Source organism: Lutjanus erythropterus, chromosome 3 (genome assembly GCF_056507025.1).
Source record: "Lutjanus erythropterus isolate fLutEry1 chromosome 3, fLutEry1.hap2, whole genome shotgun sequence".
Lineage (NCBI taxonomy): Eukaryota > Metazoa > Chordata > Actinopteri > Lutjaniformes > Lutjanidae > Lutjanus > Lutjanus erythropterus.
The window spans coordinates 18452338-18468062 of NC_139319.1; the positions used below are offsets into that span (position 1 = coordinate 18452338).

General features: G+C 37.5%; 1 protein-coding gene across 1 annotated transcript; it reads left to right on the top strand.

Annotated features, from left to right (window-relative positions):
- The first annotated feature begins 8674 nt into the window (after positions 1-8674).
- Positions 8675-15706, top strand: LOC146329883 (neuromedin-K receptor-like). Its single transcript, XM_084715265.1, has 4 exons — positions 8675-9154; positions 11012-11200; positions 11294-11444; positions 15114-15706. The coding sequence occupies exons 1-4, from the start codon at positions 8787-8789 to the stop codon at positions 15312-15314; spliced, it is 909 nt and encodes a 302-aa protein (XP_084571391.1). The 5' UTR covers positions 8675-8786; the 3' UTR covers positions 15315-15706.
- The last annotated feature ends 19 nt before the right edge of the window (positions 15707-15725 follow it).

Consider the following 15725-nt stretch of genomic DNA (forward strand, 5'->3'; position numbering starts at 1 on the left):
AAAAAATCATTTAAATCTGTACACAAGATCTGACCCTTCTTTTCTGTCCCATTAACCATACTGTGACCTACAGGAGAGCTGCTGAACTCAAGGTTGGAAATCACTAATCTACTAAATGTCAAAATGTTGATTACCTCCCTTCCTTCATATGTTTCACCTCCATACAACCCCTCCGGTCTCTGCCATTTCTCTCACTCCGTTTCTCTCAAGAGACGTCCTAAGCTCCATTTAGACGTGTAATCCTGCCGGATCAGTCACTTGACCATAAGCTGCTTCCTCCCACTCCTTCACTCTGCCTGTCACTCTCTCATCCTCGCGATCTTTCTCGCTGCCGCTTCAATTAAATGCACTGGATTTCATTTCAATTCAGGTCAGTTCAGTTCACTTAAACCCAACAAGCTTTAACTGTTTGAAAGTCATGGAAACAATATTGTGACAATATATTGCGTGAACTATAATGCGACCTTTGTATGACACTTTGCAGTGTAAAACAGAGATCATATTTTCTCAGTATATTATTTTGGAGGACTGTTCTGTAGGCATACACATACATTTTGCCTTCATATTTGCTGCCAGAAGATGTTGGAAAAGCTGTCAAGCTCAACAATAAATGTATAATTTTCCCTTGAGGATGAATTCTAATATTGACAGAGGAGAAACTAATGGACTCACCATTTTATTTGTAGTGTAATTCAACACTACCTTTGCACATCACTGTGTCCTGATTTCTCTCTGGGTAATTCATCTTGGATTCCCTCTGTGGAAATTTATTGTGGTGGATATTCCTGAAAGCTACATAGAAAAACTGTCACACCGTAGGACTCAACTTATTTAAAGTGCAATATTAACTAGTTTTCAAGAAAAAAAATCACTAACTTCATGATCATTGTTTGCATCATGTTCCTTGTGCCTCTAACTGAACTATGATGTGTTTTGTTATTTTGATTTAAAGCTCAGATGGGGGTCAAGTGGGATCAACATGAACTTGAGGTTAATAGAGTCCAGAGAGATCACACAGCATGTACACAGAATAACAGATGTATGAATGTAGAAATGTACGTGATCGTAGTGTCTTTTGAACAGGGGTAGAAGAATTACTTTATAAATATATTCAAATACAGTTACTAATTAGCTGTTAAAAATGTAGTCACTGGTGTAATCCAAGTATCTCAATATTAAAGTAACTTCATTACTTTCTGTTACTTTTGGATTACCACTATATAAAATATGGTGAAATTGTTTAGCCTAATATAGTGGGGTTTTTTATAGTGGCTGTAAATATTCTCTTCTATTAATCCATAAGTTATTTGGTCAGAAAATGTCAGAAAATGGTGAAAAAAGTCTTTGTTGTCCAGAACTCAAAAGTATTCATTTTACTGTCAGAGAGGTGGAAACTGAAATCAGAGAATTTTTTTAATTAAAAATTGTCCAAAAAAAATAAAAAAGATGAATTGATTATCAAAATAGATGGAGATGAAAATGTCCTGAAACATGGACACTATGTCTAGCAGCCTTACTGGTTGGGTCCAGACATGTTTTAGCCACCAGAGCCAGAGGACGGTGACAGGATGGTATTTTTTTTTTACTTTCTGTGTTGAGTTGTTGGAATTGAAGTGAGCTGAAGTGAACTGTTAGGCTGTTTTAGACTGAGAGAGTCGCTGAACGCAGGTTCATGACTGACCATTAGGAGGGAGAGGGGAGGGGAGGCGGGGTCATTTGTGTTGGGGGGACCATGGCTCCAGCACATCAGTGAGCCGTGTTTCAGGTCCCCCAAAAAATCCTGAACACAGAAATCCTTTTTCTTCTTCACAGTCTTTAACTCCAGCTGCTCCAGTGGAGCTGCTCAGTGGCTGGCTGATTTATGGTAAAACCACCGGACTGTAAATCACCTCACATAAGAACAAGAAGAGACATCACTGTCCTCTAGTGGTGAAAAAATAAACTAAATACATTTACTCAAATACCTACCTAAGCACAGCTTTGAGTACTTGTGCATTTCTTTACTATTTCCATGTCATGCTATTTTATATTTCTACCACATTTCAGGGGTGAATCTTGTACTTTTTACTTCAGTACATTTACGTTATAGGTATTGTCAGTAGTTACTTTTCAGACTGAGATATGAAAAATTATAAACTCATAAAATATTATTCATCTTTAAAGACTGAACCAGTGTTTCTCAACCTTCTTAGCCTGTGACCCCCCTGCAAAAAAGCAGTGTGTAGTTGAATACCTCTATCATATTTCAGAGGGTTTGCTGTCACCTTTATACCAGCTGGTTATGAGCCACTTTGTGTGGCATCTCACAGAGAATAGAAGTTTTTGATAATTAAACTGCCTGACTGTGAAACTTCTGCTGCTACTGATGAGCCGACAGAGGAAGAGATAAACCGTTAAATTAAACAACATGGCAGCCCTGGGGAGCTCTTTATCTGGTTAAGACACAACAACATTTCCACTAATTAAATGTAATGTGGATGCACAACAGGACACAAAGATGATAGAATCTAAATAGTCATATCTAGCGTATCACTTTGGGTTTTTCAGATGCTTTACTTTACTCCACTACAAGTAAACATCCTGCAGCAGGAAAAAAAAATTAGAGTCAAACACTGAATTTTAATGCAGACACGCAGCATTACCTTAAGATAAACAAACTAGCAAAAATGTTCAACTCAAAAAACAAAGTATTTTATAGCAGATTGTAACTATTGCTTTTGATGCTGCCACCACATACTTTACTAGACTGTAGTGAGCATTTTACTGCTATAGCCAAAGTTGATTATTTGAATTAATTTATATACTGTTTGGTAGTTTAATATATTTATGTATAAAACATGACGTTACTATGTTTTATAATGAAATGTAAAATCTTAGTATTTGAATTAACTACGACAGTGAAGCTGTCAGATAAATGTAGTGGATTAAAAAGTATTTAACATCAAGTTGGAACACTGAAGTAAAATACAAGTACTCATGGATGGATGATGAGAAAACCCTGGACACAAACGTGTAAAAGGCCCAGTGAAGACACACCACAGACTTTATAGTTGTTTTACCTGTTTTTGTGGTCACCTTACCTCTCTTTATAATCATTGTTGTTGTTTCATGTATCTTTGAGGTCATTCTGGGTCTTTTGTAGTCATTATGTATCTCTTTGTAGTTAATTTATGTATCTTTGCTCTTGTTTTGCTTCTCTTTAAATGTTGTTTTGTGCATTTTGGGGGTCATTTTCTATCTTTTGTGGTCAATATATGTCTCTTTGTATTTGTTTGTGTCGCTTTATGTGTGCTTTTATTTATTTATTTTTTAAGTTGTTTTGTGTGTCTTTGTGATCTTTGTGTATCTGCCCATTCAGTAATCCACCTTTGCAAGTACCCCAAATTTGTACTTAAGTAAAGTGTTTGAGTAAATGTACTTAGTTACATTCTTCCACCATGTGGAAGCAGTAGAACAGGAAAACAGGACAGATTGAATGAACATTTATATACAGCTGGTGATGTTATTAATAATTTAAAATTATGCAAAACATCTTTACATGTTTGCTTTTCTCCACAGGATTGTACTGACTGGACTACGTCACTGTATCAGACCCTTGTCAGTCAATTTTGCTGTTATCTGCTTTACTCAGATCAAACGTCACGTGTCGCACACAGATCAGACAGCAGACAAAGAAAACAGTCACCTCCCCTGCTGTTCCCTCCCATGTGATTAAATGAAGCTTGAATTATTCATATAAAGGAGGAAATATAATTTTTAATGCAGCTGATGATATTATAAGCTGTTATTTAATACCGTGTGACCTTTTTAGTATTAGAGGAGGTTTGAACCGTGACATTTGAGACAGGGAGTGGCCCAAAAGAGGTGGCCTCTGGGTAATGAGGTCTTGCTGAGAGGAAGCAGACTTTATGACCTTCTTGTGGTCTTTTTTCCAAAGCATGTGTGTGCTTGTTTGTTCTAAAGAGACTGACCCATGAACTCAGTCTACCAGTCTAGTCCCAGAAAATGTTCTGTTGCATGAGATACCAAACTATGAGTACATGGGCATGAAAAAACAACACAAACAGCTAATGAAAACAAGCACCTTAAACTAATTGGCAGTAACTACTCAGCAGGTGAAAAAAGTCACTAAATGGGTATTCTCTCTGTGAGGCAGATGCGTTCACTGGCCTCAGTTTGAAGTGTTATTTGGGATCTCTGTGGTGTGGTTGATTTTTCAGTTACAAAAGCATCTGCAACAGCTGTCACTTGAAGCCCACGTGATGTTCAAGAGTTACTGAGAACAGAGCAGAGTAAACATGTTAAGTGTCTAGTTGTATAAAGCTTTTCTTTTTACTTTATATCACTTTGCAAACAAACTGACTGAATTCAAGACAAAGAAATGGCAGGTTTCATGTCTTTGTTTGCGTTATCAGCTGGGATGGATGGTAGATGATGACAACGATTAACATTCTATCAATGTTAAAGGAGCAATTGTGCGTGCAAAAATGAACACTACAGTCTAAATAACGAGTTGGAGCCATAGACAGAATATCTAATAGGTTGAAAGCATGTTCAATATACAGTCTACAACTGAAGTGAGTTGTTTCCCCCTCATCCTCCTTCCTCAGACTTGGGGAAGCTCAGGCAGGCTACAAGAACACTGCAGGAGCACAAGATGCGTGCAGTATCATAAACTGACAAACACTAGCGAGAAGAAGTCCTCCACTGTAAGTTGATCAGCTGTTTTTGTTTCTGTCATTCATTTCATGTCAAGTCTGTCATTCTCTGAACTACACTTCTACATTACCCTTCAGAAAAACTGTACTCATAACTTCGATGTTGGCATGAAATTCTTAAAGTCTCGGTGGCTGTGACTTTTCAGGACATACACATTCAAACAATTTCATTTAAGTATCTTAATTTAGGTCCTATCTCTATTTTTTTGACTTGCTTTCAGATACAATTTGATTTAAAATAATATTTTATTAGTTAAGAGTTAAAAACATATGATAATTAAGGACTGCAGCCATGGATGGATCACTGAACTGGCTTTCTGGGCACAGGTCCAAGGAGTCAGGGGCTCCCAAATGAACATTTCTGATTGGAGAGCCACAGAGCTCAGTCAAAAGTGGAGACATCCTGTCAATATTGTTTATTGGCTCTTGATCCTTCAGTATTGAGTAACTGCTAGTCCGCCCTGCTTTAAACAATTTTGTGTAGTTTTTCTTCATAACACAGCAGCACAGTGCATACTTTGTTTCATAGTTTGTCAGTGACTTTGTTTACAAAAAAGTTTCTTTTTTGTGCTTCACAATGTAAACCATGATCAACAGCCTGAATCATCCTTCACCCTTTGCATCTTTTTTTTCCTCTTTTCTGTTCAGCCTGTAGAGTGAAAACATACTCTAAATATTCTGTAGAAATAAGATGTCTTTGAATGAAGCGTTCTTTACCTAAATGTTCCTTTCAGAGAGAATCATCATATTATCAAAAGACTTAATGGCCTTTACACTTAAATCTGTGTTGAGCTCATGATTATATAATACTTTCCAACCTACATAAAATCCTGCAGCTATAAGCTTTATTTGGATGCCATTAAGGATGAACTGTATTACACTCAGACTCATCCAAGACCTCAGACCGCAGCTTTATTGCACGACAGTTTCCTCCCTTTGAAATGAAACGGTTCGGATATTTATTAAGCCAAAGTCATCATTTGAAGAATGACAGTAACTGATAGAAAACAGGGCTGAACCACAGTTCACACCTGTTGATTGGACTAGCAACAGGCTGAAGGAGAAGGCTGAATTTACTTACTTACTATAACTTGCTTTGGACTAAACTGTTTGTCAGGTGGATGTAGTGTAATCTAAAAATTACAATAATTACATTGGGCTCTATTAGCTGTTGTGACAGTCTTTATTTAGATCAGGGCTGCCCAAACTGGGGCGCCCGGACCAAAGTTGGCCCACCATAATGTTTGGTTCGGCCCACCATGTTTCTAGCTTTATTTTTGTCTGTCGTCTCCTTTGTCTCTCTCACCTTTCCAGTCAGCCTTCATCTGTCTTGTTCCTTATCAGCTCAAATCCTCCATTTTACAATCCAGAACAGGGTAGATATGCATATTGTAAAATAAAACAAAAACTGTGCAAGTCATTTTGAATTAAAACAATTTAAAACAGTATTTTAGTTTCAAACTAGTTATAGGCCTTTTAATTACTTATTTTTCTGGTAAATAAAGTTATTATTAATGCTTGTTTATTAACTGACCCCAAAGATATGGCTAAAATATTTGGCTAATTCGGGTATATTTGTAGTCATGTTAAATAATATAATGTCCCCGGTAAATTCATTCATTTTAATTAATGAAGGCCACACCCCTGTCACCTGTCCATCTGACAACCAATCACTTACTGTTTTTCGGGTAGTCCGCTAGTCTCCTCCTTTAAAAAAGGGAAGTATCTGAAGTATCTGAAAGACAGCGTGGGAAAAACACCACGTGAGTCCTCCGAAAAGACCAAATATCTCCGGAATCAGCCGATCAATAATTTCTCTTCACGCCAGGTGAGTTGGCGAAAGCCAGGTCTTCATTTCTCCTTTTTTCCGTTTATTTTCTTCTTTCACAAACTTTTGGTATTTGATTTTATGTTTGAGAATGAACCAAACAACTGACACCTGTCCACAGATCTCTGATTAACTTTGTTGGCGAGTTGATTTACTCTTTTAACTCTTTACTAAACTGAACTATTAAAACTGTCCCATAGATCCTAAATTGATTTGTTTCGGTGAAGAGGGTTTACTCGGACCAAATTTTGAGATCCTGAACTGAGCAAACTGAGTCCTTTTTGCTGTTTATTGCTGAAGACCTGAAAAGTTGTGTTTTTATATTGAACTCTTTCACAGTAATGTATTAGTGCTTTTACTTACGTAAAGGATCTGAATATTTCCTTTGCCACTGCTACTGTATTTTGTAATAAGAGAATGAAGTATTAATGTTTAAAAATACCCTGCATGCTGTGCTCATATCAGCTTGGCGGTCTTTTATAGATTTATCGAATTAAAGATGGTGCCAGGCTAAAACCTGATCAGCTCAGTTCATATTATTTTTGACATTTGATCATGTAGTTGTGTGGGATGTTAATGTTAACATCAGTCTGTCTTTCAGAGGCTGTAGCGAGCTCAGTTTTATAGCTTGAGTGAAGATACTGTTGTCATATGAAACAAGATAGATGACTGAATGTGTGTGTGTAAATGTGTTAATAAGTCCATATTTCTGCATACTAGGGTCCCTAAACAGAATTGGAATTGCATAAATTGGGTCTGACTAGAAAGCTGAGACTTGTGGATTCAATGAGCTCCATTGTATTCATGTGTGATGATGGCAGTGCCCTTTGTAGCCATTTCATTTTAGTGAGAACTTGTTTTTAAAACTTGAACATGAAGGCTTCTTGTTGGAATTAAATTCAGTTACTGGGGACCAAAATATAAACCTTATGAATATCCATGACTTCCACTGGGACGTGCAGGCTCTGACCTATAGTCAACATCAAGTGTAAATTATTCAGAACTTTGGCTTTAGTGATTTTCTCCAAAAATGTACGTTTCTACTATGGTTGTAAACCTACATGGTTGCTTGTCACCACAAAAATAGACTAGTTTAACTTCAAAAAGTCAGTCCAGGCTGCCTTACATTTTTTAGCCAAATAAACTTGCTAATAATTCAGTTGTACTTGAGAAAACATCTTCAATAAACTGAAGATATTAAGTTGAAACAACAACTCTTCAGTCACACTGAGGCACATTGCAAACACATTTGATTTTTTTTTTTCCATTTTCTCAGTTTGACAGCTCACTTCTTCATTTCACACAAAGAACTTAAAGCTGCAGTTGATCCCATAGAGCTATTTTGAAACTGAAATTTCAAGGTGGTATAATCTATTACCCACCTTCATTATGATTTACTGTTTCAGAATTGTGAAAACAAATAACTATGATTTAAATTTCGGTGTATTAGACACATAGCATGCTGAGAAGTCTGTTGATATGGTGTCTGTGTTTCTTTAGAACTTAATTGAATGAGTTATTTAACTTTCTACTGTACATTCATTCAGCTCAACAGACTACTGACTAAAGTCAAAAGACTGCAAGTTAGAGAAACTTATGTTTATAAGTTCTGAAAATAAATACTAGAAATTTTAAAATTTTAAAAGTTTAAAAGTTTAATTAAATTCAATAAATGAAACTTGACATTTATGTTAACAAAAGTAAGTTAATAAAAGATAAGTTGGTTCATCTAAATTCCTGTATCATGTTTTAAAAGTGGGATGTTTTTCTATATAAATAAAAATGTTTAAATTGAAAAGTTTGTACTTATCATTATGTGTATTGATTCCATTAGCTTAACCTATGACAGTCTGTTATAAGACCATCACGCTATTGTGCATCCTATAGAAAACTGAGAATATATTATATAAAAACACAAAAGGGTGCATAATAAAACGTACTTGTACTACACTAGAAACTTTATTTACAACTGTGCAAATCTCCATGGTTGCATCTGGCATTTGTGGTGACATTGCAGCAGGTCCTTCACCATCTGTTTCCTGGCAGAGATCTGCACTGTGCTGTGTGCACTCTTTTCTCCTCATCAGTGTGAGTGTGCGGCTGCATCAGGACCACTCTGCCTCTCACTCTCTGTTCCGTTAACACCCTGGCGCTTATGTCGCGCATCAGAGGTGCCAAACTCATTTATGAGCCCCGTCAGCAGTGGGCTGAATCAAACCCGGACTGAGGACACTTGAGGAATGGCCTCTGAACGGGACGAGTCCAACTCGACCAGGAATCTGACCAACCAGTTCGTGCAGCCGGCGTGGCGCGTCGCGCTGTGGTCGGTGGCGTACAGCACCGTGCTGGCCGTGGCGGTGTTCGGAAACCTGATCGTGATCTGGATTATTCTGGCGCACAGGCGGATGAGAACCGTCACCAACTATTTCCTGCTCAACTTGGCTTTCTCTGACGTGTCGATGGCTGCATTCAACACGCTCATCAACTTCATCTACGCGGCGCACGGAGAGTGGTACTTTGGAGAGGTCTACTGCAGGTTTCACAACTTCTTCCCGGTCACTGCGGTGTTCGCCAGCATCTACTCCATGACAGCCATATCCATCGACAGGTAGATCAGACAGGAGACATGAAGTGTTATTAGTGACATTTATCTTTTCTTGTTGTTGTTGTTGTTGTTGTTGTTGTTGTTGTTGTTTTTTAATCTTTTCTTTGTTTTGTCTGTATGCCTCCAGAATAATATGCTTTACAAGCCACAATAATTATAACTCATGATCTCAGAACTTTGGTTTCGGTTTTCTTTTACTAAGCTTACATTCAAATAAATCCATCTTTCAGTTGAAAAAAAGTTAAAAAGTTTTATATGGAAAAAAGTTCATGCACATACATACATTCTTCTCATTTTTGGTATTTTCTGTATTGACTTTGAATCAGGTATAATATTCAATTTTAAAATGGAGAACTTCAAGAAAATGCATCCTTTTTAAGAATGAAAGTAATTAATTACAAATACTCATTACTAGAAGTTTTTCAGGGTACTTTTAAGAGTAGATTCTCAAGTCTATACTTTTATTTGTAAGTAGGTGTAATCTACTTGGTTACTTTTAAAATCATAGTTGAGTACTGGGTACGATTTGAATTAATATCTAAACCTTATTTAATCAATTATTAATGTTATCAGCGATTGGTGAAGGAAAACGCACAAAATTTGTTACCCTGGTTTGGAGAGGTGACTGCAACATGGTTAAAATTAACTAATACTCTGAGTGGTTTTTGTGACACATGCTTTGTACTTTAGGCATATACACCAGCACTTTTACTTGTAATTGAGTAATATTCTAGCTTTGTAACAGTACTTGTGCTTGAGTATAGATTTCCAGTACTCTTTTACAAGAAAGAAGACAATAAGATGAACAACATCAACAACAACAATGAAACTTAATAACCAACAATTTAATTGCAGAGGAATGCAGTTACCACACATAATGAAATGGTTGATTAAAAAAAAATGTGGAAAAATTACATTTATAGCTCCATTAGCAGTCAGATCAGTTCATCATTCCAGACATCAATATGGATGTCATTATGCTCCAGGAAGTAATTAAAACACATTCTACATTTTCCAGAACTTATCAGTTTTGTTTTTTGTGATTAGAGCTTGTCTTTTCAAGAGCAAATGGAAAAAGTAATTCCTTTCTGGTAAATTTCACTGATTGTTTGTTTCTCCATGTGCAGGCACTGATTTAACGTTATTAATGAAGAGTAAAATCGACTGTGCATGCACACTGTAGTACAGTGATGACTCACAGATGTATTAACACTGATGACCTAATAGGTCTTTCCACTCCGTTTTTTTGAACCACTGACCCATTTTGTTGAACAGCTTTGAACTTGTCTTTACACAGATGTTCATTTAAATAATGCAGTAAATGAGTCACAGTAATACCAGCTGTGATGATGACTGTCTGCAAATCCAGAAGAGAATGGGTTTGCATTAAGGGTCCAATGTGTAAGATTTAGGGGGATTTATTGGAATAATGTCACAGAAATGGAATATAATATTCAGAAATATGTTTTTATTAATGCATACGCCCCTGAAAATAAGAATCAGGTTTTTGTTACCTTAGAATGAACCATTACTAACACCCAACCAGCCACGACCTGTTCACCCTGCCGCTGTCTGGCAAGAGATACAGATGTACTGAAGAGCAGCTTCTTCCCTCAGGCTGTGAGACTGCTTAATTCACCCTCTGCACTCCTCCATGTCAAATAGTTTGGTTGTAGTGATATAAATAAAACAATCTGCTGTGTTATCAATTTAAATGTTGTTTTTCATGAGTAGCAAAGAGAGAAAATCTTGCAATACAACCCTGTTGCATAATGATAAGCAGGCAATCTTGTGTTTTATATCAGACCTTACTGGTCTAAAGTCATGACTCAGGCCTTTATCGTGACCTTTGATCTGCAGGTACATGGCCATCATCCATCCTCTGAAGCCTCGTCTGTCAGGGAAGGCCACTCTGGGAGTCATCGTCTGTATCTGGAGTCTGGCCGTGGTTCTGGCTTTCCCTCTCTGCTACTTCTCCACCATCAGAGCGCTTCCCCGCCGGACCCTCTGCTACGTGTCCTGGCCCCACATGGCCTTCGACCCCTTCATGTGAGAACTCTGACACTGACAAATGCCTTTTTTTTTTAGCTTATGTCAAGCTCTGTCATGTCATCATGGTGATGTGTTTCTCCACTTTGGCAGGTATCATATCATTGTTACAGTCCTGGTCTACGTGCTGCCCTTAGTGGTGATGGGCATCACTTACACCATTGTGGGGGTGACTTTGTGGGGAGGAAAGATCCCAGGAGACTCATCTGATAACTATCATGGACAGCTCAGAGCTAAACGGAAGGTAAACATCACATTTATTAAAAATATTTACAAATTTCTATTGATTTATAACCAGATTATGTGCACATGCACGTAAAGTGTTGCCTTAAATGTAAATTATGAAACAAATAAAGATTGTTCTTTAAGAACAACAACATGACGTGTAACTGGCAGATATGATTTTACATTTCTGCCCACCTGATCATCTACAAAGACAGTTTTTCCTGTGTGAGGACTGTGATCAAGTATAAGTACTATAAAAACTGATGTAATGAATCTCACAGAGCTTTATTTTGGTTATTGCTGTTCTGGAAATAATTTTTCTAAGTTCTTTATTTTCTTTTTGTTGCTGTGTGTTCATGACGACTGTGTATTAGTCATTTATCTTCTATTCTTAAAGCTGGAGTGCAGGATTTTTACACATAAGTGAATGTCGGTTACTTTGGAGCCCTTGCCAGAAATGTTCACACATTGCTGATACAGCAACTCCCTATCAGTTGGCCGCTTCCACTCTGGCACGCTGGTAGTGATCCTTTTTACGTCAACCAGCGATGATTAGTTTGACAGAGTTGAAGGGGGAGCAACCATAGACATTAAATATGTAAATACCACACTGACATCTTCAGCTTGTTGCTGCAATATGTCAGCATCACCATCATATTGATCTGGTTGCTGTTTTTCTGGATAAAAAGCACTATAACGTTTATTTCTCTACAAAATCCAATGAGTCATTTTTATATTTAAAGGCCCTTTAATATAAAGACTCTCCATTTGTTCACATGACGTACGAGCCAAAGGCCAATGCAGCATCTATGTATACATGTGTATGGGAGCAACCATAGTGATGTTGTACGCTACACTAAAGCTCACATGTAGGCATACGTCATAAGCACATGTCAATAGTGTTTGTATAATTAATTTCGTTGACAGACAGGGAGATGCAAGTTACAAACGGGGTTTAATATCTGTCTTATTTTATCTTTTGTTGTTTTATTTATACTGTGGGATTTAAATTAATTTAGTCATTTGCTCTTATGGTTATTTTTGTGTGGACTCTGTTGGTAAAATCTCAATATTTAGAGCCTTTTTTCTGAAAAGCAAAAGCATTGTTTTTTTTTTACAGAAGAGACAAACTTCAGCTGGCTAAATGTTACAAAGATTTATGAAGAAAAAAGTTTTCAGTCAAGCTGGTTCTCAAATTCAAATTCAAAGGAGCATAAGAAACAATAAAAAGAATGTATATAAACATGTGCATTTTCTAGCAGTATACAGCCGAAATACACACATAAATAACTTCATATTGAAACACACATACACACAAGGACAAGAACCGAAACTTTAAAAACAGAGAAAAAAACATATTGACTGGCTCTCTAAACATCTTAATTAAATTCAAAAAACAAAGAAAAACTTTAATGAATTCTGTTATTAGTGCATTCCAATCTCCCAGGAGGGATCCACACGTTTAGAAATACCTCTCACTGTTTGTCAAGGAAGCAACACACACATTTCAGACAAATAAAACAAATGCAATCAGGTATCTGCTGTGTGACAAAACACTGCAGACCACTAACAGATTCAGATCAGTAAAATGTGTCACGCAGAGCTGCAAAGCACGTTAGTTCACTGCTGTGACGAGAATTCACTTTTCGCTCTACGGAAAACAAAGAGAGAAAACATACCACAGTTGGTACAAAACTTTGTGTTGTCATGTAATCAGTATAATAGACTTTTACAGACATAACTTGTTTAATTTCAGCTGCAGCCTAGAAGAAGAGAAAATGGTTCAGAGGCACTTGTTCCACTGCAGACGTCATCAGCCAGGCAACCCAGTGTGCTTTGCGGCAGCCGCTGTGAGGGTCGGGTTAGACAGGGATTAAGGTCAGCACAGCTGTCATGACGAGCATCTATCATGATAGCCCTGAGATTAACACGAAAGAATATTGATAAACCTCACAAATACGGCAGGTTAACATGTCGGATTATTCAAAGAGACAGTGCCTAGGTTAGGCTGTGGACGTATTCAAATTTAAAAAACACGTGCTGCAAATCATTTCCTTAAACTAAAGTCACTTTTTTTGACAATGGCCAAAACGCATTCATCATAATTAAGCTCATATTTATCCTGTAAAATGAATGTATGTGCAACAATGTAAATTCAAAATATAACTAACTAAAGCAATAACAGTAACTTCAAAATAGATTTCCCCTTCTAATATAACTAACTAAATAAATAAATCAATAACAGCAACTTCAAAATAGATTTCCCCTCCTAAGCTTACAAATAAATATTTTTTTAATACCACAGACACATTCAGTGCACAGAAATAGAGGCAGACACAGGTGTAGGGTTGCGATTTGCAATTATTTTGAGGGCTTTACATAAAGAAAAGATCATCACAGACTCAGATTGCTGACAGAATTGAGCTGTGGGAGATAAAAGGGATTTATAAATGTCATGAAACAAAGCTACAAGACAATGTCAGACCTGATTCAAAGGCCCACGCTCGCAAGATGCCATCTGGGCTTCAGATAAGAGGAAGTTGCTCTCATCTCCGTCTAGCAGATGAGCTTCTGCTGATGGTGGGCTATAATAGCTGCCGGCTCCTTTTAACCCCCCACAGCTCTGTATTGTGCTGCGACACTCTGATGAGGTCCGTGTCGCTCTCCATCTATCCATCCTACCTGCAACCTGCTGCGTCTGGTGCGTCATCGCTGACATTTTCCCTCTCCTTTTCATATGGCAGGCAATCTAAACTCATTAGAAGTGAATGCCATTGTGATCAGAATGATGGACAGCAGACAACATACTTGTGACTTCAAAGAGCCGCCGTGGCTTTAGATGCTTTAAATCACTGTGAAATGGCGTCTTTAATTCAGTGTTTCTACAGTGGGAGAGGATGGACAATTTTTCAAAAGTTTGAAACAATGGGATATCAGTTAGTGTAAAAAAAAAAAGCCAAATTATTTGCACAAATCATAACTTTTATCTCCACCAGGCAAAGCTGACCTAATCTGTTGCTGGACATATTTTGGCCTTTGTCGTGGTTCAAAAACTGACATTGGTAGAAAAGTTTCGTCTTATTTTGAAATCTCCTACCTGATATACTACAATCCAACTAAGTATAAAATATAAAAATATATAATGAATGTATAATGATATGAGATGATTACATCCCGGTTTTTGTAATGATCATCTTGACTGTAAATCACTGGCTGCTGCTGTGGTCCTGTGTCTGTGTGGCTGCTACATTATAGAGGTCAAGGCCTGCAAGTAATCTTGTGTATGTGTTTGAGACACAAACTTACACTCACTTAATTCTGGACTGATTTGCATGAAATTTAAGCAGTAATAAATGTTAAAAGACAGAATGTGAAACTGGTCACTTGGAGCAATCAGCTGTATGCCAAAACATCAACCTTTGCTCATTGTTTTCATTTTTACAATCTGCAATTTTATCATATTACATCCACATTAAGCAGCTTTTACTTTCTGCATCAGCCCTTCCTCCAAAGTAGAAATGTGATTTTCTTACCCATAAACAGAGCTTAAAAGACATAAGATAATAGTAGATATAGATATATAGATATAAAATATAAGAAAACAACTTTAAAACCGTTGTTCAAAAACGTGCTTGATTGTAACACTGTTGTATGGTTGAGAAAGGTGTCAAATATGTTTTTCTTCCAGGTTGTGAAGATGATGATCATTGTAGTAGTGACCTTTGCCCTCTGCTGGCTGCCCTACCATGTCTACTTCATTGTGACGGGTGTCAACAAGCGTCTCATCAGGTGGAAGTACATCCAGCAGGTTTATCTGTCAGTGCTGTGGCTGGCAATGAGCTCCACCATGTACAACCCCATCATCTACTGCTGCCTCAACAGCAGGTGAGTACAAGTCTAACCAACAACCCCAAAACACACATGTCGCTCCTGTATATGTACACAGCAGCGTGATTTGGTTTGCAGGTTTCGGGCCGGCTTCAAGCGGGTTTTCCGCTGGTGTCCTTTTGTCCGGGTCTCGAGCTACGATGAGCTCGAGCTTCGAAACACGAGACTTCGACCGGGAAACCAGAGCAGCATGTGCACCCTCTCTCGGGTCAACACCAGCATCCTCAGCAAAGAGAAGAGCACTTGTTCCCGTGGAAACGCGTCAAGACTCAACTCTGAGCCTAATGGTTAGTTTTTTTTGTTCACTTGAACCGATTAATATTATGATTAACACTGATGGGTTTGGTGAACATTTATGAATCTGAGCATAGATTTGATTTTACTGTGAGGGATAAGTAGGTTGTAGCTCGGT